The sequence below is a fragment of the Trachemys scripta genome, chromosome 4 (genome assembly GCF_013100865.1).
Source record: "Trachemys scripta elegans isolate TJP31775 chromosome 4, CAS_Tse_1.0, whole genome shotgun sequence".
In the NCBI taxonomy this organism is placed as follows: domain Eukaryota; kingdom Metazoa; phylum Chordata; order Testudines; family Emydidae; genus Trachemys; species Trachemys scripta.
The window spans coordinates 128,382,301-128,408,738 of record NC_048301.1 but is presented as its reverse complement, the minus strand read 5'-3'; the positions used below and the strand labels follow the sequence as shown (position 1 = coordinate 128,408,738).

The 26,438-nt window shown below is 46.1% G+C and overlaps 1 protein-coding gene across 5 annotated transcripts in view; it reads left to right on the top strand.

The window, feature by feature from the left end:
- The window catches only part of BRPF3 (bromodomain and PHD finger containing 3), a 45,432-nt gene extending 19,387 nt beyond the window's left edge, over positions 1–26,045 (top strand). The window contains exons 7-13 of one of the 5 annotated variants that reach the window (XM_034767455.1): positions 976–1,245; positions 2,758–3,258; positions 6,975–7,071; positions 14,085–14,182; positions 18,931–19,028; positions 21,535–21,689; positions 23,621–26,045. In XM_034767455.1, coding sequence (XP_034623346.1) covers positions 976–1,245; positions 2,758–3,258; positions 6,975–7,071; positions 14,085–14,182; positions 18,931–19,028; positions 21,535–21,689; positions 23,621–23,804 — 1,403 coding nt within the window. In that variant the 3' untranslated portion in view covers positions 23,805–26,045. Of the gene's footprint in view, positions 1–975; positions 1,246–2,754; positions 3,259–6,974; positions 7,072–14,084; positions 14,183–18,930; positions 19,029–21,404; positions 21,690–23,620 lie in introns of those variants that run through there. The other 4 variants (XM_034767456.1, XM_034767454.1, XM_034767453.1 and 1 more) reach the window with 4 other exon arrangements.
- The last annotated feature ends 393 nt before the right edge of the window (positions 26,046–26,438 follow it).

Genomic DNA, 26,438 nt, shown 5'->3' with positions numbered 1-26,438 from the left:
GAGAAAGGCATTCCAGTGCATCTCACAGAGAAATCAGTTACATGCTTGTAGGGCAGTTTATTGTAGGGACAATCCTGTCCTGGCCAGCAGCTGGAATGGGAGGGTGTCTTCCATTTCTAATTTCCATGATTATTTAGAGTCACAACTGCAGATAGCCCAATCTAACCTCATTTCACCCTTCTCCTTGCACTGGACATAATGACCACATGCCCTCTCTCAACAAGGTCAATCTGGGTAGCCAAAGAATTGGCATGTTCTGAAGGAGTTGAGGCAGGGGGATGGGAGGAATTCTTTGTGAAGGGGACAGCATAGGTATGGTGGGATTGTGACCCAGAATACCGAAAACACCGTAGCAACAGTCTTGTCACAGGGACATTTATTTCTGGCATGGCCTGAACTTATGATTGCTTCAGTTGTAGAAACCATCATGAGACGAATCTGCATCTCTGTAGCATTTGTTCCCAACCCCATGCAGTACGAAATAACTTTGCTGAACTTAGTTCAGACTACTGCTTCCCATCCCTCCCATGGAGCTCGCTCTCTGTCTGTGATCTGCTTCCTAAAGGACGCATCCCTCTTGGAATGTGATCCTGAGAATTCTTCAGTCCTCCACCAGTGGCATAGCGTTCGCAAATAGCATTGATGAGAAGAATCATACAAATGTAGGGCTGGAAGAGAACTTGAGAGGTCATCTAGTCCAGTACCCTGCACTGACGCAGGACCAAGTAAACCTAGACCAGCCCTGATAGGTGTTTGTCCAACCGGTGCTTAAAAACCTCCAATGACAGGGATTCCACAAGCTGCCTTGAAAGGATATAATTATCCTTATAGTTAGATGCATGGCTGTGACGTGGAATGGTTGGTTTGGGTACAGTGGAATTTCCTCCTCCAAGGAACAGAGCGCCTTTCTTTCACTCTTTGAGTACACGAGGTGTCAGCAATCACTTCTTAACATTGCTTCTCTTCTTGGTGCAGTGGACAACATTCTCGTCCCCGAGAATCGGGCTCACCTTTCCCTGGAGGCGCAATTGAAAGAGTTGCTGGAGAAGCTGGACATGGTGAGCACCATGAGGTCCAGCGGCGCCCGGACCCGACGCATCCGGCTCTTGAGACGTGAGATCAACTCCATCCGGCAAAAGCTGGCCCAGCAACAGAACAAGACCATGCCAAATGGAGAGCCTGCCTCGCGGGAGGAGGGGCTGGACAAACCGCTAAGGGGAGAGCAGGACGATGATGGGGAGAAAGGTGAGAGGTTTCCAAGGGAAATGGAGAACACTGCAACCTGGGCAGGAAGGGAAACCTGTTGGGGATTGCAGAGGACTGGCTAGATGATTGTATCATTCATCTGTGCGCTGGGAAAGTGCGTTTATTGTATCAGAAAGAGGTATGGGCCACATGTAACGAATTTTTAAAACAATCTGGAGCAGGCTGTCCAAGGGATGTAGGGCATCAGAAACCTTCCTGATACTTCATGGTACTTTATCGATTGGAATAGGCCATAGATTTCTGCTGCCGGGATTATATCGTTTGAGGGATTGGAATTGGGAATGGGGTTACAAGCCTTTCAGGAAAGGCTGGAAGAGTATGAGAGGAGAGGTTGGAGGAGTATGTCACAGGTTGGGTTACACTGCACCTCTGCCCCCTCCCGTGGTCTGCTCAAGGGATGTTCCTTTAGGTCTCAGATCTCAGCCATCATTTCTGTATGGGTGGAGACCCCCGTCCCTCTCTCTTTGGGCTGGGGATTTAGGCTTGCTATCCCCCTGTTATTCTCTATGGCTATCCCAGCAGGTCTGACCGTAGTTCAGCACCTGTGGTTCGTGCTCTCCCAGGGACTCTGACAGCATTACCATTGACTAGCTAGCTTTCACAAAGTGTAGTACATTTATTTTAAGACAAAAGCAATAGAGAGAAAACAGAACATAAAACAATACAGTCTACACTCATGCAACGCTTACCAGGTGTAGCCCATCTTCCAGATAGAGCCCTGGTAGGTTCCCAAAGTCCTTCAGACCTTTCCAGCGGAGTTTTACCCTCTTGGTTACAGTTTCATGTCAGTTTGAGGTTCAAAATGAGGCGCTGTGGCTCAGTTCAGGCTCCTTCTTTATACCAAAAGCCCTTTTTTTGTCTGCTGGCCTCTCAAACCTGGCCTGAACCAGTTTATGCAATTCCTCCCAGGGGTGGTACTTCTCTGGAGTTTTGTCACTGGATTTGCAGTAATTATCTCCCTCTGTTTGTAGTCCCTGGAGGAAGCTTGATAACCCTCCCCCCCGTGGAGCTTAAATACAATCTCTCACTCACAAAAATGCATATAACATTTATAGAAGCACAAGTTTATGAATAATCCCTGTGCCTACGGTGTATGGCATATCTCTAAATAATAGTCTTTAGAAGTTTCTACGCTTCCAGTGTCTCACATCTGTCACTCCCCTGCTTTGCTGTGTCTTACTATCTGAGGTTGTTCTTTCATACATTGGAAATAAAATACCCAGATAGTGGCCGTAGAGATATGAGGCATGCAACCGACATGGCAGCTGGATCTAGTGTGGAAGAAGATGGACTTGCTCTCCATCTGGGGGCACTCTAGTTCTGACCTGTATCTTTATCGGGGTGCCTTCCGTAAGGGAGAATGACAGGCGTCTGTTATCATTTGAGCCCATGGCTTTCCTGCCGCCATAGGAAAGGGGTAGAGTTGCTGTCAGTATTTTTGGGAATAACACTTTCTAAAATGTTCAAGCAGGTTCTTTCTTTCTTTAGCAGATGACACCAAGCCCCCACATCCACCCACCCTGGAGCCCACGGGACCCGCACCCTCCCTGTCTGAGCTGGACTCTCTGCAGGACCCTCCAACGCTCAAACCCATCAGTGAAAGCAAATCCTTGAACAGACTGCAGAAGCGGATGAAATCGGAGGGCGAACTCTTTGATAAGAAGGCGCTACAGAGGGAGAGCCACGCTTTCCAACGCTTGCTCAGTGACAACGGGCTGAACGGACTGGCCCTTCAGGCCATGGACGCTCCTGCCAGCCCCCCGTTCAGTGGCGTGGGCAGGCGTACGTCTGTCCTTTTTAAAAAAGCTAAGAATGGGGTGAAGCTGCAGAGGGGCCTGGACTGCCCCCTGGAGAACGGAGAGGACCACAGCCAGAGCGGACAGCTTTCCCCCTCCAGTGCGGAGGGCGAACGACAAGCCCGGAAACGGCTGCGGAGTGGGAGCTGCAGCGCGAGTGATGGCGAGAAATCCCCCAGGCAGTCAGGAGAGACAGGTGACTCCGCTGGGCTTTTCTTCCTCTGATGTCTGGAGCTAGTCTGGGCAGGGCTGCCTGGTCACCACTCTCTTGGCCAGCTGGCACAGCTGCCTTTGTAAAGATGGTCTCCAAACTCCCATAGGGTCAGCTGCTTCCTTTAGTCATTGCAAAGGGGTTGTTGAACTGATTGGTGATTAGTGGGCATCGTAGGACTCCAGTGCTAAATAAATAGGGGGAAACTATGGTTAGGTAGGAATCTATCCAGAGGAATTGCACTCTAGTAGCCAGCCAAGAAGTGGTGGAGGGAAAGTGGCTTGCAAGTGTGCGAGCTTCCCCTTTACTCAACAAAGGCTGCATCTCTTCTTCCACCTCCCAGTGAGCCTGGCACTAATATCTCAGCAGGTGATTTATTTATTTTTGAATGTAGGGCTTCTTAGAAGTGTCTGGTTGAGTAAAGTCCCCAGTAGTGGTTTAGAAATGCATGCTTTCCTGCACTCCCCTCTGCCTTAAAAGCTGAACATGGACGGACCCCCTCTAGGAGTGAGAGTTCCCTACCACAGCGATGACTTGTTTAGGCCCTGGCATCTCTCCAAGGCCCTGACGGGGGAGCATAATGTACTGGGGGGCCATAGAGGTTTAGGGGCCTCTGCTCTCCGTAGCATGGTATCTGGTGTTGGATGAGACATTACTATGTTAAATTAAATTAAATTTACAGATGGTCCCAACTCACAAAAACTGGAGAGAAGAGAAAAATACAAAGGGCCCTTCTAGTGGTTCAAAATGTGCGTGGGAAATGCTAAACGAGATCCAATTTAGGATGCTGCCAAGTGTGGGGGAGCACCTGAGTGAAAACAATTCAAAGCAAAAATAATGACCGACGGGGGGACCTGGAAAAAGATCAGATGGCAAATAAAGTTAATGTGATTTTGGGCTGCATATTCAGAAGCATCACAGGGCAGGGAGATAAGAGTAACCTCTGTTTGTAAGACTTTAGTGAGCTTGCACCTGGAATATTGCAATCATTCAAGGACATCTCGCAGCCAGAAAGATGTTAACAAATTGGAGAGAGTTTAGAGAAAAGTAATCAGAATGGTGGAATTGACTTATCAGGAAAGATTAAAAGAAATGAGTTAAGTACAGTTTGTTTAAGCAGTGACTCCTGGTTGGGAGACACACAACAGATACTTAAAGGACAGAGAAGAATGATTTAAAGCTGTCCAAGGTGGGCTTAGGTTTAGCTGAGTAAGAGGATGAAATTAAGAAAGAAGAAAAAGTTAGGTAGGATATCAGGAAGTCCACTGCTGAACAGGTGTTTACTTCTTTTTCCTATGAGCTGAAATGTTGCTTTTTTGATCCAGTCCCTTCCCCAACTTCAAACCTGGCTGATTTATCTTAATGTTAGGAGTGTATGTAGTATATAGGGTTTGCACTACCGCTGAAGCGTATAGGTCAGCATGACCTGTCTTACTAGAACCAGGTTACTCCCAGAAATATGTTTCTTGTGGCTCCTTGTTCCATATTTACTGGTTCAGAGATTGTAGTGACATTGACACAGGCATATGGTGATCATCTCTGAAGTGTCACATTTATTCCTGTTAGAATTCTGACAGCCTGGTTTGAAACTTGTGTGACCTGGTATCTAGAGCCAGATTCAGTCCAGGTGAAATCTATGGAGTTGCATCTGCTAACACCAGTTCTGAATTTTGCTTCTGGTGTCCATGGAATGCATCTCATATGATGGTGCTCAGCCTCCGAGGTGACCTGTAAGCCCTCACTGGCTATTCACTGTAGGTGTGTCCCTGCCTGTTCTTTGGAGTTTGTGTCTCCTTATGGTTTCTTGTGTAAGCTGAAAGATGATCCTGCATTTGTATTTATTTATCAGAGAACACCACGTCCTTGCAATGTGGGTTATGTTTTGTTGAATTGGTAAATTCTGCAATTGTATAGAATGAAAAACCGGGCAGCTCAGGGAGTGTTTCCAACTTTGGATATTAGAGTTCAGAGGAATAAGTTTAAATATTCCGTTTCATTGTTAAAGTGACATTTGAAATGGCCTGAGAGAAAGATGGTAGAGGGAGATTTGGTCTACCCGTGGACCGTTGCTTCCTTATGCTTCCTTACACTCTTAGCTTATTCAAGTGACCTATGCATTGGAAATCCAGAAATCCAAGGTAGAAGGTTTTATCTAAGGTGTCCTTTTCTAGATCTCGGATTTGGTTTCCTAGCAAAAAAAATACAATTATCCCTGTAGTTGTTAGTTGTAGCCAGAATGAGTTACCATTAGTGTTCCAGCAGATATGACACCAGACTGGGAGTCAGGATTCTGGAGTTCAGTTCCCAGCTCTGCCACTGACTTTCTGTGTGAATTTGAGCAAACTACGTTGCCGCTCTGTGCCTCAGTTTCCCCATCCTTAAAGTGGAGGTAATCATGCTCAATCACCTTTGTAAAGCAGTGGTCTCCAAAGTGGAGAGTTCGGGCGGACTATCCGAGCAGCTGGTTTTTTTTTTTTTGCTTCGGCAGTTCGGGTGGGAGTCCGAGCGGCTTTTTTTTTTTGGCTTCGGCATGGCGGGGGGTGCATGTTCAAAAATTTTGTACTGGTAGGGGTGTGCGATCAAAAAAGTTTGGAGACCACTGTTGTAAAGCACCTTGGAACTGATGGGTAAGCTGTTGATCTGAGCTTGAAAATCCTGGGTGCATTGACTAATGGGCACATCTGACACAGCCGGACGCTAAAACTGGGCTCCTGCCTCGTTTTCTTTTCAGACAGCCCCAGAAGAAGCCGATGATTTGTTTGCTTTGGGTCTCCTCTGACGCTGCTTTGCTAGTTGCACCCCATACTGGTATGCCATAGCGGGCTCCTTTTGTATGAAATGTGGGGGGACTGCAGCTTTCCAAGGGAACAGAGGCGAGAGGCCTGTTTTCACGTTTAGCCGTGGGTAGACATAGCAGTCAATCAGTGCTCCCAGGATTTGTGTGTGTCATTCTTCAGCCTGTCCAGTGGACAGTAAATAAAGCGCTTCATTTATCCAGGACAGGTGTTTGGTTGTCCAGCCAAGAGGCCTTGCCTCCAGTAATCCCAGTGAGTTACAGACCAGCAGGTGCTGGGGAGAGGGAAGGTGAGCGAGAAGTGCCCTCTCATCAACAGTTAGAAACTGATTGGAGAAATGTACCAGTGACTGTAGTGACCACCACCCCTTGTTTGAAGCTAAACCATTGTTCCAAAGAGTTAAGGAAAAAGCTGTTTTACTAGATCCCTGCTGGCTGCTGCTGGGTCTGGGAAACTGAGTTTAGCATTCACTTTGCTGTTAAATAAGATCTTTTTTTAAAAGTGTGTGTGAGGGGGGAACAGTCTGGCTGTCGGTATGATACCCTCCTTCTGAGATGCAGGGTCCAGAGCATTAGGATGACTGCTAGCAGAGCACCTCACCCTCCCCTGATTGAACTAACCTCGTTATCTCCATACTGATTTATACCCGCCTCTGGAAATTTCCATTACTTGCTTCTGTTGAAGTGGGCATTCACCCACGAAAGTTTATTCTCCAATACTTCTGTTAGTCTTAAAGGTGCCACAGGACCCTCTGTTGCTTTTTACAGATTCAGACTAACACGGCTACCCCTCTGATACTTGAGTTCCTGAGCAGGTTGTGATGCCTCTGGGTCTCCCCCTTCAAGCATCCTTGGGTCGTGGAGAGGCATACCAGGCCTTTAGGCTGATTCTTTTGTGTCTTCTCAGCAGGAGTGACCAACGGCTTTGGGAAACATACGGAAAGCGGGTCTGACTCGGAGTGCAGCTCCGGCCTTGGCAGTGGGCTGGCATTTGAAGCCTGCAGGTAAGTCCCCTTCGCTGAGCTCTTCCCCAGAATACATACTGTCTACACACGAACACGAAGCTGGGGTGTAAATCTACCCCACACTAGCTTGCTGTACACCGAATGTCTGCATGGACCCCACTGCTGCGCACTAAAAGTTCCATAGAGTGCTTTGAGCTATCCCGCTTAGAGATGGACTGGATCAAAATGCTCTAGGGACTGATTGCACTGTCAGTGTGAAGCAGTAGGGTCCACCCGGACACTTAGTGCATGGTAGATTTGCACCCCAGCTTTTTGCAAACTAAGTGTAAGTGTAGGTAAGTCCTATATGTTCTCACTGGGTTTCCTTGCCCTTCTTTCTAAGGCAACTTCACTATGTAAAATCCTGTTCAAATTGTTTCTTAACTTCTGTATTAATGTTGGGGCTGAGAGCCAAAAGCCTCTTGCATCTGCACCCTTTACACTCCCGATATAGTCCTCAAGCCAGTTCATAGATCCCAAGACAGCGTTTGATGTTTTAGATGTACTGATGTAGAGTAGACTCATGTCACCTGATCGGCATGTACGTGCTCTAGCCACTTTTACACAGGTATATCCATTACCAGAGAGCCAAAGTTGGGGAAACATAGGTCCTGCTTGGTTAGCCCAACCCTCTTGAGGTGAAGATGAGCTCCCATCACTTACCAGCACTGCTGCTTTCATTCTCCAGCACATGAATTTCTTAGATGCTCTTGTAACTCACAAATAGTATTGTTTTTAAAGCCCAATTTTGCAGAAAGATAATCCACAGTACTCACTAATCTTTTGAATTGCTTTGACAAATATTTCAGAAGATCTGAGATAGCAGGCTGTAAAACAGTCTACAGCATGTGAGAAGAATGTATTCCTTCCCACCCACCCCACCACTTATAGGGCTGGATTGTGCCCTATCCTCACACGACTGCGTCGGAAGGAACACAAAGACACTTCCCTGCACACATACCATGTGTGGCAAGTAAGGGCTAGTCACAATTTCAGGGAGCTTAGGGATTGCTTCTGACTTCCACCCCTGCAGGAGCAAAAGGACAGGGAGGGTAGAGGCTTAGCAAAGTAATGGGTCCATCCCTGAAGAAGGAGGTATACTACACCTATTAAGGGGGTGTGGTGAGATCATAGAATTCTATCATAGGACTGAAAGAGACCTCGAGAGGTCTTCTAGTCCAGTCCCCTGCACTCATGGCAGCACTAAGTATTATCTAGACCATCCCTGATAGGTGTTTATCTAAACTGCTCTTAAAAAGCTCCAAAGACAGAGATTCCACAATCTCCTGAGGCAATTTATTCCAGTGCTTAACCACTTTTACAGTTAGGATGTTTTTTCCAATGTCCAACCTAAACTGCCCTTGCTGCTATTTAAGCCCATTGCTTCTTGTCCTATTCTCAGAGATTAACGAGGAAAATCTTCCTCCTCCTTGTAAAAACCTTTTATGTACTTGAAAACTGTTATCATGTCTCCCCTCAGTCTTCTTTTTTTCTGACTAAACAAATCTAATTTTTCCCGTCATAGGTCATGTTTTCTAGACCTTTAATCATTTTTGTTTCTGTTCTCTGGACTTTCTCTAATTTGTCCACATCTTTCCTGAAATGTGGTGCCCGGAACTGGACACAATACTCCAGTTGAGGCCTAATCAGCGTGGAGTAGAGCAGAAGAATTACTTCTTGTGTCTTGCTTACAACACTCCTGCTAATGCATCCCAGAATGACGTTTGCTTTTTTTGCAAGTGTTACACTGTTGACTCACATTTAGCGTGTGATCCACTATGATCCCAGATCCCTTTCCGCAGTACTCCTTCCTAGGCAGTCATTTCCCATTTTGTATGTGTGCAACTGATTGTTCTTTCCTTAGTGGACAACTTTGCATTTGTCCCTAGTGAATTTCATCCTATTTAATTCAGATAATTTCTATAGTTTGTCCAGATCATTTTGAATTTTAATCCTATCCTCCAAAGCACTTGCAACCCATCCCCGCTTGGTATCATCCGCAAATTTATCTAAATCGTTGATGAAGATATTGAACAGAACCAGATCCAGAACTGATCTCTGCGGGACCCCATTTGATATGCCCTCCTATTGTCTGGGAACGGTTTTCCAACTAGTTGTGCACCCACCTTATAGTAGCTCCATCTAGGTTGTAGTTCCCTAGTTTGTTTATGAGGTGGTCATGCGAGACAGTATCAGAAACCTTACTAAAGTCAAGATAGACCATATCTACTGCTTCCCCCCATTCCACAAGGCTTGTTACCCTGTCAAAGAAAGCTATTAGGTTGGTTTGACACGATTCGTTCTCGACAAACCCATGCTGTTACTTACCACCTTATTCTCTTCTAAGTGTTTGCAAATTCATTGTTTAATTATTTGCTCCATTATTTTTCCGGGTACTGAAGTTAAGCTGACTGGTCTGTAATTCCCCGGGTTGTCCTTATTTCCCTTTTTATAGATGCGCACTATATTTGCCCTTTTCCATTCCTCTGGAATCTCTCCTGTCTTCCATGACTTTTCGAAGATAATCACTAATGGCTCAGATATCTCCTCAGTCAGCTCCTTGAGTATTCTAGGACGTATTTCATCAGGCCCTGGTGATTTGAAGACATCTAACTTGTCTAAGTAATTTTTAACTTGTTCTTTTCCTATTTTAGCCTCTGATGCTACCTCACTTTCACTGTGTTAGATGTCCAATTGCTACTAAACTTTTTTGGAGAAAACTGAAACAAAAAGGTCATTCAGCACTTCTGCCATTTCTGCATTTTCTGTTATTGTTCCCCTCCCTCCCCTCCCCACCCGCCACTGAGTAACAGGCCTACCCTGTCTTTGGTCTTCCTCTTGCTTCTAGTGTATTTGTAGGATGTATTCTTGTTACCCTTTATGACTCTAGCTAGTTTAATCTTGTTTTGTGCCTTGGCTTTTCTAATTTTGTCCATACATACTTGTGTTGTTTGTTTATATTTATCCTTTGTCATTTGACCTAGTTTCCACTTTTTATAGGACTCTTTTTTTTGAGTTTCAGATCATTAAAGGGTAAGTCAGGGTGGTCTCTTGCCATACTTCCTATCTTTCCTATGCAGTGGGATAGTTTGCTCTTGTGCCATTTCTAATATCGCTTTGAAAAACTGTTGACTCTCTTGAACTGTTTCTCCCCTTAGACTCGCTTACCATGGGATCTTACCTACCAACTCCCTGAGTTTACTAAAGTCGGCCTTCTTGAAATCCATTATCTTTATTGGGTTGTTTTCCCTCCTACCATTCCTTAGAATTATGAACTCTCTCATTTCATGATCACTTTCACCCAAGCTGCCTCAACCAGTTCCTCCTTATTTGTCAAAATCAAATATAGAACAGCCTCTTCCCCTAGTAGCTTTCTCCACCTTCAGAAACAAAAAATTGTCTCCAATACATTCCAAGAACTTGTTGAATAATCTGTGCCTTGCTGTGTTATTTTCCCAACAGATGTCTGGGTAATTGAAGTCCCCCATCACCACCAAGGCCTGTGCTTTGGATGATTTTGTTAGTTGTTTAAAAAAGCCTCATCCAACTCTTCTTCCTGGGTAGGTGGTCTGTAGTAGACCCCTACCATGACATCACCCTTGTTTTTTACCCTTTTTATCCTTTCCTGGAGACTTTCCACAAGTCTGTCTCCTATTGCCATCTCACCCTCAATCCAAGTGTATAAGATAACATCTCCTCCCTTTTTTCCCTGCCTGTCCTTCCTGAGCAAGCTGTACCCTTCTATCCCAATATTCCAGTCATTTGTATTATCCCACCAAGTCTCTGTGATGCCAATTATGTCATAGTTGTGTTTATTCACTAGCATTTCTAATTCTTCCTGTTGTTTCCCCATACATCTAGTTATTCCTGCTTATTCCCCATACTTCTCAAATGTTGATACAGTTGCCAGGTATCTGGTTTTTGCCCAGAACGTTCAGTCGAAAAGGGCCCCGCTGTCTCCAGTCAGCATCACTGACTGGGTTGTTAAAAGTCCGGTTGGCAGTGCAGCTGGGCTAAGGCAGGCTCCATCCCTGCTGGGCTTTGCACGGCTCCCAGAAGCAGCAGCATGTCTCCCCTCCAACTCCTAGGCATAGGGGCAACCAGGGGGCTCCGTGCACTGCCCCAGTCCCAAGTGCCAGCTCCACAACTCCCATTGGCCGGGAACTGCGGCCAATGGGAACTGTTGGGGTGGCACCTTAGGACAGGGCAGTGCGCAGAGCCACCTGGCCACCCCTCTGCATAGGAGCCGGACGGGGGACATGCCGCTGCTTCTGGGAGCTGCCTGAGGTAAGCGCCGCCTGGAGTCTGCACCCCTGACACACACATACACACCCCCGCACGCCCCAACCCCCTGCTCCAGCCCTGATCCCTCTCATGCCCTAACCCCTCGGTCCCAGCCTGGAGTACCCTCCTGTACAGGGCCGACTCCAGGCACCAGCCCACCAAGCTTGTGCTTGGGGCGGCACCTGGAGGGGGGCGGCGCGGTGCGGTGCTCCGGCTCCGGCCGCCGGGGAGACCGGGACCACGGCCAGGCTCGCCGCCCTCCCCCCGGCGGCCAGGGCGCCGGGGAGAGTGGAGCCCTGGCCGGGCACTTTGCCCTCCTCCCAGGGCTCCGGCCACCCTCCCCCGCGGCACCCTCCCCCCGGCCGCCGGGGAGAGCGGAGCCCCGGCTGGGGCTCGCCTCCCTCCCCGGCGCTCTGACCGCTGGGGAGAGTGGAGCCCCGACCGGGACTTGCCGCCCTCCCCCCGGCGCTCTGGCTGTCGGGGAGAGTGGAGCCCTGACCGGGACTCGCCGCCCTCCCCCCAGCGCTCTGGCCGCCAGGGAGAGCGGAGCTCCAGCCGGGGCTCGCCGCCCTCCCCCCAGCGCTCTGGCCGCCAGGGAGAGCGGAGCTCCAGCCGGGGAGAGCGGAGCCCTGGTCGGGCACTCCACCCTCCTCCCAGGGCTCCGGCCGCCCTCCCCCGGCCGCCGGGGAGAGCGGAGCCCTGGCCAGGGCTCGCCGCCCTCCCCCCGGTGCTCTGGCCACCGGGGAGAGCAGAGCCCCGGCTGGGGCTCGCCGCCCTCCTCCCGGGGCTCCGGCCACCCCTCCCTGCGCCCTCCCCTGCCGCGCTGGGGCGGGGGCGGCTGGAGGCTTTTTTGCCTGGGGCGGCAAAAAAGCCAGAGCTGGCCCTGCTCCTGTATCCCAAACCCCCCAGCCCCAGCCCCACCCCAGAGCCTGCATTCCCAGATGGAGTCCTCACATCCCTCCACCCCGACCCCTTGCCCCAGCCTAGATTTCCCTCTCGAACCCTGAACCCCTCATTTCTGACCCTATACCAGAACCACACCCCCAGCCCAGAGCCCATACCCCCTCCCCCAACACCCTGCCTCAACCCAGAGCCCCCACCCATACTCCGAACCCCTCGACTCCATCCCCCAGCCCAGACGCCCCCTTCTGCACCCCAAACCCCTCATTCCCGCCCTTCCCTCCCCCCTCCCCCCCCGAGCCCGCCCTCACCCCCACACACACACTCCAATCCCCTGAGCCAGCCCGGTGAAAATAAGCAAGTGAGGGAGGGGGATGGAGTGAGCAGGGGGCGGGGTCTCAGAGGGGAGGCGGAGTAGGGGGCGGGGCAAGGGTGTTTAGTTTTGTGCGAGTAGAAAGTTGGCAGTCCTAGATGTTGAGCCTCTCTAAGGCATAGTGCCTCCAAGTGCTCTCCCTGAGCAGTGCACCTTTTCATCTACCCTTATAGTGGGCGTCCTGCTAATAATATGATCTAATCAGTTTTGCCACTCTTAGTTAGGTTGAGTAGACTCTTGTTCCATATGTTGTCTTGATGAAGCCAATGGGACATCGAAAGCAATGGAACTACTCACAGAGTACGGTGCAAATTAGTATCAGAGGGGTACCCGTGTTAGTCTGTATCCACAAGAACAACGAGGAGTCTGGTGGCACTTAAAGACTAACAGATTTATTTGGGCATAAGCTTGGAGTGAAAATTACAGCTACAGGCATAAATATATTGGCACATGAAGAGAAGGGAGTTACCTTACTACTTAGTGTGAGCAAAAGTGGGAGAACTGGGCTCATAATTAGTTCTAATACTGATTAGGTAGATATTTCTGTATCCACTGGAAGTTCCTTAAAGGAGTAAGAATGGTCCAGTGATCTAAGGACAGGACCAGTAGCCCGAAATTCAATGTCACTTCACCTTGCCTGTTTCCATATCTATAAAATGGGGAAAATGATACTTGGCTCACAAAGGAATTGTAAAGATTAGTTAATGTTTTGTAATACACTCTGAAGATGAAAAGTGCTATGTAAATGCTTATTATAATTACAAGCAATTCACATCTCAAAAATGACATTAGTGTCGTGGGATGCACACAAAAACAGGGAGTTGAAAACTAGCCTGATGCCTCATGGAAAACATATACGATTATTCTAAGTAGGGTCAGTTCTCTTTACTGTTTTAAAATAATTGGTTACTAGGAAATTGCTATAATATTACAAATGAAAATTTTCAGCTAGGGAACAAAAATCAAGAGTTACAAAATTCTTCAGACGTAGGGATACTGTTTTCATAAATGTTCTTGGTAATAAAGAACAAGGAAAAAGAGATCCTGAAAATCTGATACTGGAGCCCTATTTATCCATTAGAATCTGTTTCAAAGATGTTGGCTACTCTTTTATCCTCCAATGTCTAAACTCAAACCAGGTAAACTTGTTGAGTTTAAGTGTTATAGATTTGACTCTTAATGTACACTTCTTTGATGGGTTTCTTCCTCAAGTTCAGCAGGTCTCCTTAACTGCACCCACAAAAATATATCAAAGCAGATATATTGGCAAATTTTACTGGAGCATTTAATGAGGCCTGCTGAAAGTAGACCTTTAGTGTTCTTTTCATATTGAGATTGCATCAGTCCAATCATTTCCCAGCATTTTCCAAACAGCTGGGGAATCCTGTAACTCAGCTGTGTTTTGTAGTGAAATCTTGCTTTCCCTAACACTCTACTTTCTGTTCCTTTTTAACAGTGGTTTGACTCCTCCTAAACGTAGTCGAGGGAAGCCAGCCCTTTCTCGGGTCCCCTTCTTGGACGGTGTGAATGGAGACTCTGATTACAGCAGCTCAGGTGAGAATAATGTCTATAGAAGAAGCTCTTTGGGGCAGACAGTCTTTTTTTCTTTGTTTGTACAGTGCCTGGCACTACAGGTCCTGGTTTGTGTTTGGGATTCTGAGGCGCTACCACCATACAAATAATAAATAATACTAATAAAAGGAGTGCTGTCTCTGAAGCTGACTTCATCGTTGTTCACTGTCCTATTGCTATCACTACTTTCCTTGTCAGTGTGTGCCATACATCAGTGTCATTAAGCCACACTCTTCTAATATTACCCAAGGCAATTCTGTGGTTTTCTAGCACGCCAGTGATCAGATTCTGATCGCAGGTACTGAGGCCAGTCAATGGAGTTATTGCAGATTTACACTGGTGCAGCTGAGATCAGAATCTTAACTCTCTACTATACATCTATCCCCTTCTTTACAGTCACTGTACTCTGTCTCCTATCTCAATGGAAACTGTTATTGTCAAGGACATTGTACACCCAGCAAACTGCTGCTGAGATAAGCTTTACATAGTCGGCCCACTTCTGGGGAAGTTTGAATCTTTGGGACAGCTCTGTGTATTTTAACCTCACATTGGGATAGCAAAAGAAAAAATACATCATATATTTCCCAACCTCACCCTCAGTTAGGTCATCCTATGTATGTATTTTTCTGATTCATTCTGACTTCCGATGCAGTCTAGAGTCTGCATTGTACAGTATAGTGACCGTTCAAAGTCGGGCAGAGACTCTCTCACCCGGGGAAATTCACATTAATTAAAACTCCTTCTCAGAGGCCGGCAGCTAGCAGATTAGTCATGTGTCCCCCACATGGAACTTTTGCAGCCCTTCTGGCTATGATAAAAATGGGAGCTAATCTTATTCTATCAGCCTGAGCTAGACATCCCCTGCAGGGATTAAGCAGCCAGATACGTGACAGCAGAATAGTCTGCGTGTTTGTACTCCATTGAAAAAAATCTCGCTGTCTGAACAGTGGTGCGGATTCATCCCTACTGTAACTTCACTGATTTCAGCAGAGATTCACTAGGGGTAGATTTGACCCGTTATAATTTTGTTCTGGGACTTACTGGGCCAAATTAATCTCTGATGATTTGATTTTAGGGGAGTTGCATCCATTTACTCTAGAACTGAATCTGATCAGTGTTTCTATATTAAAGGTGTCTCTTGATTCAGGCATGTGGTTGGGGTGGCAATTTAGGCTATTAGAAGGGAGTTGTGGTGACCCTATCCCATGATAAGAGGCTCTGATCTTGCAAGCCTGACTATATATATTACTATAGCATTAATAAGGCTGGGTTTTTGCCCTGGGACCCATCGATTACGAAATCTTCCATGGGTGTTTTGTGGGGGCTGTTTTGTTTTAATGTTCACAAATTTTGATATTTTAGAGTTTTTTGTGGCTTAGGTGGTAAAATAGCTGAATAAACCTCACTGTGAGGTGCACAGTAAAACTGTGGGTTGCGTGATTGGCTGACAGAGGCTAGAAGCCCAGCCACAACACCGTGACAACACAAAGAAGTAGAGTATAAAACAACGTCTTAAATGGAGGAGACTGTGTCTAGTTGGTAGAGCTAGTAACTGGTACGTAGAACCCCTGGATTCTCCTCCCAGCTCTGCCAGAGTTGCTGTGCACTCTAGGGCAAGTCACTTCAACTCTCTGTGCCTGAGTTTCTGCAGTTTTATAATGGGGTTAATATTTCTGTAATGAAATCATCAGTTCAGGATTATCATTCCTGTGTCTTGTGCCTCCAATATGAGTGCCGTGAGAAACTCCCCAGCTCTTAAGACTTTTGACCCTCTGAAGCACCTCTGCCATTGTTTGATGGCTCTGGACCATTGAGTCTCCAACCTCAAGTATCTCAAATCATTTTGGCTGGTTCCTTTCAACAGCAGAAAGCAAGAGCTCCCCTACACCCTGCACTGCATATAAAAACACAACTAAGGACTTAACTTGCTGATTACCTGTTCTGTTCCCTCTGGGGCACCTGGCACTGGCCACTGTCAGAAGATAGGACACTGGGCTAGATGGACCTTTGGTCTGACCCGGTGTGGCCGTTCTTATGTTCTCATCTATACAACCATTTATTTTACGGCAAGCTGGGGTGTGAATCTACCCCGCACTAGACTGTTTTAGGTGACTCAAACTGGAACGGGTGCAGAGAAGGGCCACTAGGATGATCAGAGGAATGGAAAACCTGTTGTATGAAAAGAGACTAGAGGAGCTTGGGTTGTTTAGTCTGACAAAGCGAAGGCTGAGGGGGGATATGATTGCTATCTTTAAATATATTAGAGGGATTAATACGAGGGAGGGAGAAGAATTATTCCAGCTTAGTACTAATGTGGATACGAGAACGAATGGATATAAACTGGCCGTGGGGAGGTTCAGGCTTGAAATTAGACGAAGGTTTCTGACCGTCAGAGGGGTGAAATATTGGAACGGCCTTCCGAGGGAAACGGTGGGGGCGACGGACCTGTCTGGTTTTAAGATTAAGTTAGATAAATTTATGGAGGGAATGGTTTAATGGTATAACATAGTAGTCAAGGAAAACCAAGAAATGGTAGGTAAATTGTATAATGGCTGACGGGGTCAGGCTGGAGACTCTTGCCTATATGCTCGGAGTCTTACTGATCGCCATATTTGGGGTCGGGAAGGAATTTTCCTCCAGGGCAGATTGGCTGAGCCTCTGGAGGTTTTTCGCCTTCCTCCGCAGCATAGGGCAGGGATCTCTAGCAGGAGGGTTTCTGCCGATTGAAGTCACCTAAAACAGGATTGGGGACTTCAACAGCAGAGTCCAGGGAAGGGGTAGGGACGGTTTTATGGCCTGCAGCATGCAGGGGGTCAGACCAGATGATCATAATGGTCCCTTCTGACCTTAAAGTCTATGAGTCTATGAGTCTATGCTGTGGACTAATTGTCCGCATGGACCCTGCTGATGTGCATTAACAGTTATTTGGTGTGCTTTGGTCTAGTCCCGTTTCAAAGATGACTAGATCAAAGAGCATTAATTAAACATTAATGTGCGTCAGCAGGGTGCGCACAGACAGTTGGTCTGTGGCAGGCTAGTGCAGGGTAGATTCGTGCCCCAGCTTGCTGCAAACCAATTGATCATGAAGACAAGCCTAAGATTCCTCTTTTTTTTTCCTTTCAAAAAATTAAAACGGGGTCAAACCGCATCTTTCCCCCAAGCACTTCTTGTTATGAATGGAATTCACCCCTGTACTAAAGTTACACTTCAACCCTATTTTGAAGGTTGAAGTGGTGTGAAATGCTTTGAGCCTGCCTTTGCACAAGAGTGAATGTCACCCATTATTTGTACTGGTGTTTACAAAAGTATCTTCTGCTTTGGTGACTCTTCTGTTCAGAACTATTCCACCTGTCATCAAGCTACATGTACCACTGTTATCACCCTGTGACGCTTCTTAAAAAATTCAGTGACAAAATCTTAGTCCTGCTTAGAAATCACATAGGGCCTGATTTTCCGAGGTGCTGAGTCCCCCACAACTGCAGGTCAGCCACAGGTCTTAGCACCACCTTTTTCTTAACAGATTTCTTAGATGTGTGTGTTTCTAAATCACCGTATTGAGTTTTTAATAAAACTTTAACTGTTGAAAATGTTGTATTGGGAAATGAGATCAGGAGGATGAGCACTTACCACCTTCTCAGCTGTTCTTTGCTCGCCTTTCCCCGATGTTGTGAGAGTGTACAGGGGACCCTGCTGAGCCAAGTCAGAGTGTTTCAGAATTTGGAGGAGCTGGAGCACAGATTTACTATTAGGGAAGTAATGATTTATAAAATATTGTTGGTCTGGGGCCAAGCAGGGCTGCAATGGCATCCCAGAGGCAAAGCCATGTGCATTTTGCATCAGAAGAGAGCAAAGTTGGCATGGGACTAGTGAGACCCACCTCGTGTCAGGTTGGAGATGGCTGGGGAAATTCCAGGCAGTGGGACCATCTTTTTGTTCTGTGTTTGTACAGCCCCTAGCAAAGTGGGGTCCTGGTCCATGACTCGGGCTCCTAGCACTACGGTAATACAAATAATAATAATATAATAATAGTAATCTCCACACAACTGACCTTATAGTCACAGGTGGACAGATCCCAGTCTCCAACTTCCAAGACCTGAGTCATGAAGCCAGATTGTCCAGCACAGTAATTAAAATAGATTAGCCCGAGATGGGGGGTTCTCATTGCACCATCCCAAGAGGAGGGGGAACTGTGTGGGATTGCTTCTTACCCAAGGCATGGAGAGGTGGTGGAGACTCCCCTCCTGCTTACTTTACTCCCTGCTCTGCCTGAGGATGTGAAGCAGCTCTGTTTCTGGTGTTGCACAACAACATAGAGCCTCGGAGCAGGGATATGGAGTGGCAGCAGAAGGCAAAAACAAGTGACTTTTCATTTTGCGTCAGCCCTCCATCAGGAAAATGGTGTTGATTATAAAATGATGTAGACGCCCACGTCCTAGTGGTGACATGTATCTATTTGTGGGGTAAAAGGTGGGGCGGATGTAGGTTTATTTTGAACACAGTGAAATTTCAGCTGCGCACTTACCACATAGCAAGTAGGTTTAAAAAAGCAAGGCAGAAATTCTGCTCATGTATTTTAGCCACAACAGCAGTCTCATCTGCGTTAGCTGGTTGCTTTGGAGAATGTGTAGGCTGCTGTGTCTGAGTTGTAGATAGAGATGTTGCTTCTGTTCCCTACTTCTCTTTACTAATGCTCAGGCACTTCTAAGTCGTGTTTCTTTGTGACCCCTTAGGCAGAAACCTCCTGATGCCCTTTGAGAGCCACGCTGAACTGGAACCTTTGGAGCTGGTGTGGGCAAAGTGTCGAGGCTATCCATCCTACCCTGCCTTGGTAAGTACGCCTGTTGCACAGGATCCTCCCTTTCTGCAGCAGCAACTTTAGCAACGCAGAGTCCAGTGCAGGGGGTGCAACATAGCCAGTTAGAAAAGAGAAACTTCCTCCAGATCACGTAATGCCTGGGTCTGTCCGTCGCACTGTCAACTGCCATTTTGCTCATTGTTTCAGACCATTGGGAAAATGTTGCAAAACATAAATCTGTTGGTGCCCAGCAATGAGCGCTTTCTTCTCCTATCTTGCTCACTGTTCTGGCGTATTACGAGAGCTATCTATGCTGTTGGCCACATGAAACATGCATGTGCAATTACACACTTCGCTTGCATAGTTACTGCAGTCACACATGTGTATTCCTAACTGGCCATTTGCATGTGCAGATACCCAATGAATGTGTACAATTACAATAATTGCATGTGCAAATATGCTGTTGCTTTCACATTTTTGCGCCAAGCCTTAGGCACCTGGTCTTTTGAACAACAGTCCTTAGTACCTTTTGAGATTGGTGCACGGGCTGTTGCTAAGAAATCCATAGACTGGCATCAGGGGTTTAAAGGAAACGTGCTAGAGTTCATGGTCTAAGACAAAGAACACAGCTAGTGCTAAAAAGTGTAGTTAGCACTGTGTTTTACAAGCATCATTTAAATAACCAATAAAGAGAGTATTCTGACATAAGTTTGAACAGGAGCCAGATAAGCAGTAAGTGTGATTCTACTCTTCACAGTTTCTGCTGCATATAACAAAGACATCTCTCAAGAAGCTGATCTTTTTGTTCCCCTTGTCTGTGTAATTTCCCAGTGTGGCTAGCACTCATGCATCTGCATTGTTGGGAGTGCTAGGATAGACAAAAAACAGATGGTCGCTGGTTACCCTTTGACGGAAAATTGTAGGAAATAAAAGCTATTGTAGACAAAGGGGTGGAAAGTACAAAGGTGTCATCTATACTGGTGTAACAGTAGAGTTTTCACACCATGCTTGAGCTTGACCAGGGTTTATACTTGATTGTGGCCAAGCAGAATTCCTTCACTGTTTGGTCAGTCACTGTAGACAGGACCAAACTATGCTAGAATGGTGTTCATAATCCATGTTCTTAGCCCAGGTAGGAGCCCAAGGTAGAGAACAATTGTTCTGTGCTCTCCCATATTGGCCAACCTTAAGGCATTTTAGATCCTCGTTTGGCCACAAGCAGAGTTTAGACTGTGTCAAAGCTTGGTTTTTAAACTGTTATGTCAGTATAGACAGAGTCTTTTGTCATGGTTGAAACTGGACACAATCTGCTGTGCTGATGAAGAGTGTTGTTATCAAATTCGTCCAGCTGGCCAGTGTCAGCACCCAACAGGTCATCCAAGCCAGTAGGCTGCATCTCTGCGCCCAGGTCAGAAAGCACAGAAGACTGGACCTGGTTTCATATCTGGTTTCTGCAGTTTCATCTTCCCCGTCTGACCTAATGTAAATGTTGGGCACATTGGCAGTTCTGCTTTATACAGAGAGAATTGATACGTTTGATTTTACATCTGCATTTTTGGCCAGAGTACCCCTGGATCTGGCACTGCCTGTCAACGCTTCTGAAATACTAGACTGAATTCTCATTTAGTACCAGTGTAAATTCAGAAGTAACTCCACTGAAGTCCATGGAGTTGCAGCCGGGTAAAACTGGCATGAGTGAGATCAACATATGCCTATTGGATGCAATAATTTTGTTACATTTACTGTGTGAATTTAAATAATAAAATACTAGGTTTATACTAAGTTATTGACTACCAAAAAAGTATATATTAAAATACAATATTGTGACAGTGCCTCACTCAACGCTGTATGTTCAAGTCCTTTCCCTTTCAAAATTAGCCTCTGGGCTGGAGACCTTATGGGTCTCCCACAATACTGCATACTCCCTAGAGACAAACCCTCTTCTACGAAGACTCTGTGCGGGGAGTTACTCAAATGGAGCAGGAGGGGGCCTCTTGCTTATATGTCATAGGTTACTTTAACCATCTAGCTTGGACATACTGAAAGAGAGAGAGTATAGATACTGCTTTTCTTCAGGGCTTCATGCTTAGCATAATGGGACCTTGATCCTGACCAGAGCCTCTGATTGTTACTGTAGTATGAATATTAAATTATAATCATAATGACTATCTAACTATCTTAGGTGCTTATATGGCTCCCATTGCCCGTTTCTGTCCTGACTGATATCCCATGGAAACTCATTCGTTTCAGACTGCATTTAGCTTGGCTATGAAGTTGTTTAATCTCTGGTGCTGAGCAGGTCGAGAGCCCTCCCATTAGCACAAATGTATTTTGCATTGGGAAATCCCATGTCTGCTATCAAAAGTCTGAACTCTTTTGCATCCTCTTCCTCCCTCCTGTTCCCTGCAGGTTCCCTCCCTCCGGTGCCTTTATGCTCAAGCAGCACAGAGCAGGGCTGTGCTCTTAGGCTGAACTTGCAGGAGGCTCCTGTGGTGGGGCTTTCAAAATACTGACCCGTGCGCCTCATCTGTCTCTCCAGATAATTGATCCCAAGATGCCGCGCGAGGGCCTCCTTCACAACGGAGTCCCCATCCCCGTCCCTCCCCTGGATGTGTTGAAGTTGGGGGAGCAGAAACAGACAGAGGCAGGAGAAAAGCTCTTCCTTGTCCTGTTCTTTGACAACAAGAGAACCTGGTGAGTGAACAGACATCGCGGGATGGGCTGCCCAGAAGGAAGATTTAACAGAATCTCAGGACAAGGGGGCCTAAAAGACTTGTCATTATTAAGGCAGATTTAAGGTGGAGCATTTGTAAAGACACAGAAGTCACAAAAATCTCATTGAAGGGTTTGCACACCTCTCCCTTGCCCGAATGCATGACAGTGGGGTCGCCTGCTTACATGATCAGCAGGTGGAAGAGGCATTTGCGCTATGGCCTTACCCCAGGATCACAGGATGCTTTTACAACAAAAATACTGAATTGTATCGAGAACTAATTTTACAGTCAAAATCAGCAGCCAATAAAAAGTGCCTTTTGTTCTGAAAGCAGAGGCAGACCGTGCAGCCAGTTCTACCGTTGTAGAGAAATTTTGCTAAAATTTCAAGGTCAGCATTTTCAAAACGTTAGATTTATTCCATATTTAGACACCTAAGCAAGCAGCCTCGTTTTTCAGAGGTGCTGAGTGCCTACAGTTTCCAGATCAGGCTATTTGTTCAAGTTCCATAATATGGATTTTAGGCACCTATCGTAAGGCATCCAAGTGAAAATTTTGTGCCTAGCTCTCAAGGACTTTATCATTCAATCTCAGACAGACTAAATACTCTGCTGATCTTGGCCTCAGTGGATGAGCAGGTTTATATGGTAGCAAAAGACCGATCAGATATAATAAGCCCCAAGCCAATGAAGTGCTTTGAAAATAAGCAATAAAGCCTTGAAATCCATATGTGAAGCAATGTAAAGTTTGTAAAATTGGAGCAATATACTGGGAGAGAGACAAGGGGGGTGAACTAATATCTTTTAGTGGACCAGGTTCTGTTAGGGAAAGAGACAAGCTATCGAGGTACACAGAGCTCTTCTTCAGGTCTCTGGAGAAGTTAGTCCACCAGAAGATATTACGTAACCCACCTTGTCTCTCTTATATCTTGGGACTGATATGGCTACAACAACACTGCAGACATCCTGGGAGAGAGGTGAGTCCCTATAATGATGCTGATAGCCACATCCTCAAGGAGCTGCATTAGTGAAGCAGGAACTCCCACAAGGAAAGAGGGACTGACTGTGCAAGTAAAAGTCACATGGTAGGTAATAGCCATGTGCACTTCAGATCGCTGCTTCAAAGGGCTTACACTCTGAACAAAGTAGACACAGAGTAGACAGATACACTAGGAAACCCAGAAGAGATAATGAATAGGATTTTTCTTTCTTCTTCTTTTATTATTAACTCTCCACTTGGCATTGCAAAATGGAATGATGCTAGGATTTTCAAAGGAGCCCCAGGGAATTAGCATCCACATCCCATTTCAGTGAGCTCCTAATTCCCTTAGGCATGGTCTGCAATACACAGGTCGACGTAAGGCACCTCATGTTGGGCTAATTATGTCAATGTCTACACTACAGCCTTGTCCTGCCGATGTAAGTGCCATACTTCACCGACGTAATGACTCCATCTCCACAAGAGGCCTAGCACAGGGGTTCTCAAGCTTCATTGCACTGTATGACTGTAGCTTTCTGCAAAGCTGGAGCGATTTTAGCCCTTAGCCTTGAAAGGGCTGGAAGTCTTGGTGACCCTGGGCCATCGGCCATTCTTTCCCATCTGCCCTCTCTCCATTCAGGGCTGGCTCCAGGCACCAGCGTAGCAAGCAGGTGCCTGAGGCGGCCAATGAAGAGGGGCGGCACGTCCGGCTCTTTGGCGGCAATTCAGCGGCGGGCCCCTCGCTCCCTGTTGGAGTGAAGGACCTGCTGCCGAATTGCTGCCGTAGAATGAAGCGGCGGTAGAGCTGCCGCTGAATTGGCGCCGATCGCGATGGCGGGTTTTTGGTTTTTTTTTTGCTGCTTGGGGCAGCAAAAACGCTAGAGCCTGTCCATTTCTCTCAGTGACAGGGTTTTGGTATTCTGCTTGGTTTGCAGGCAGTGGCTTCCGCGGGACAAAGTTCTTCCCCTTGGGGTGGACGACACAGTGGACAAGCTAAAGATGATGGAGGGCCGAAAAACCAGCATCCGCAAGTCCGTCCAGGTGGCGTACGACCGAGCAATGATCCACATGAGCCGCGTCCGGGGAGACCACCCCTTTGTCACGTCAAATTATCTGTAGGGAGTCGGAAATGCCCACTCTGCCCCATTCTTTCAGACTCAGTCCTTTCACCTGTTGGCACAGTGGACCTTGCCATGCACAGAATGGTAGGGGCTTCCTCCCTGCCTGGAGAAGTGTGATGGGGCATCTGCTGTGTTCTTTTCTGTTCCTGTGAGAGCTGCATTATGCCTAACAGTGTGAGCAGCTCCTATGAAGTACCTTGATTCGTGCCAAAAAGCCTGTCCGGATTCTTTCTGAATGTGTCTCATTGAAGAGCCGGCAGGAGAGGAAGTGATGTATTAGGCTGGACCACAAGAAAGAAGCCAGGAAGAGCTGCAGTGTGACAGCTGTGCCTTGGCAGAAGTCACAGTCAACTGGTGAAGTGCGGGGGGAGCTGCAGTCTGATGGTTGGACCTCACGCCCCACACCTCTTGGGTTTTTAGTCTGCAGCCAGCCCTGAGTAATTCTCTGGAATCCATCACCATTGTAAATAAACCAGGACCCTTTAGTGGAACTCCAACTGGACTGTCTTGTGCCAAATTTACAATAACCATCACTGGACTTTTTTAATTTCATTTTTTAAATGACATTGGTTGCCCCATGGCGTTAACAAATTTGCAGCCTACTGTTATTGTTATGACTCCCATGCCTATGTATATATAATATGTTTTCATGGTAGGTTTTCACCACAATTAGAAAAGATTGAGATCATATTTTGATAACTCCCTTTTTCCTTACGCACACATGCACAGATGCACAGAGCTTTAAATATAAAAAACAAGTTCCCGAATTTTATTTTTTATTTTTGTGAGTGTGTGACCTAGACCTTTATAGTCAATAGTTTTCATGTGTAAATTTCAATTTCAGTGACCGTGTGACAATTCCAAGAACATGTACTTCATATTGCATCTTAACAGAGTATTGAGTCTGGGGCAAGAAAATGTCTTTTATGTTTTTTTAACCTAATTTTGGAAGCGTCTAATCAGCTGGAGCAGCTTTACGGACACTAACGTTGATCAGGGCGGGAGGAAGACACACCCTGTGGTGTCGTTTTATGCACATTCAGTTTAAAATAACTAGTTGGAATGTCAGACCCCAATTCCTCTCTGCCCTTATTTTTTCACTGACTGTCTTTTTAAAGTTTTCCTCCAGCTTGGTTTGGACTGAATTAAAGCTGTGACTGGATTCCTGCTAGCTGGAGCACATAACCATTTCACCCGTTCACTTTTTCTCACACTAACACATCTCTTCCCTGCTCTGTGGGTCTCTAGCATTTGCAATCCATTCAAAACAAAAAAACAAAACCCCAGCTCTGCAGAGAATCCTGTTTTATTGCTTTTATATTGCAAAAATGGGGACAGCTAATGTTTGAAAGCTGATGACAAAACTTTTCTTTTCTATTAGCCAAGGATTCATCATTTCTCTTATCTGTTCTGTTGTGTTTTTTTTTTTCTTTTAAATTTTAAGAACCAAAGGTGCAGATCAAGATTGTAGACAGAATATCATCCTTTCGCTTTTTAACTCAATATTTTTTTATTATTTTAACTTTTTCATACTAAAGAGAATGTGGGGAGAAAATAATAATAAATGGGTGGGGGGGGAAATCACTGCCATTTCTACTTGGTCTACTTTTTTAAAGTACCACTTCTTATACATTGGGACATGGAACCACACTTTAAGGAAAATACCTGTAACATATAAAGACGGGGTATAGGATTTTGTAAAAAAAATAATAATCCCTAAAGAGTGTGGATAGGGAAGGAAGTTGTGTACATAGTTGTAAAATATTGTTCTAAATTATTCAGGCCTATTGTCACCATTCTTGAAAGTCCTCAGTTGTGTTGCTGGGTCTTTTTGTATGCACACAGTATAATTTATTTAAAGGAACATACACTTTTTCCAGATAGTAGCTCAGCTGTGGACTTGTGACCTGTGTATAACTGTTTTAAGATCTTGGGGGCGGGGTGGGGGATTTGTTTTGTTTTCTTTTTTTTAATGACATTTTAGAAGTTTAATTGGCTAATATCCTGCTGTTGCTACGGGACCTAAACGTTACTGTCAGTCTGCTGTAAAGCACAGATTGCTCTATTTATTGTAGAAAGTGAGTTTATTTGCTTTCTAGAATTGTTTATATCAGATGGTATAAGAGAGGTAATAAGAAAATCTATGCTTGTAAAGAAAAAAAATGCTAATTTTACCTACTATAATCTGACTGTCTGAAACTATATTTTCTCTCTGAGAAATAAATGTTCTAATGTAAAATCTGTGGTCGTGTTTTCCTGGCGTGTTCAGACTTTTGAAGACTGCTTTCCCACCCTCCACCAGCCCACCGGGATGAGAAACATGCAAGAAACCTAATGAGGATCACATCTTGAAGAACTGTCCTCTTCTGCAGAGTGCTTTTTGGCAAGCAGAGTAGGATCTCTCTGACATCTGAGGAGCAGCTCCTTGGTTCCTCCAGGTCCCTTGCTAATTACCCGCTGCTATGGTTTGTTTCCCTTTATCCTCCGTATTGCCATAGAATGAATGGCTCCATGTGGGATGTATTGCAGTAAACAATGAAAATAGTCCTGCAGAGGATGTGAAATTCACCCCCGGGCAGAGGACCAACGCAAGGCCTATGTGCCACTGAAGTCTCACTTAAACCCTGAGCCT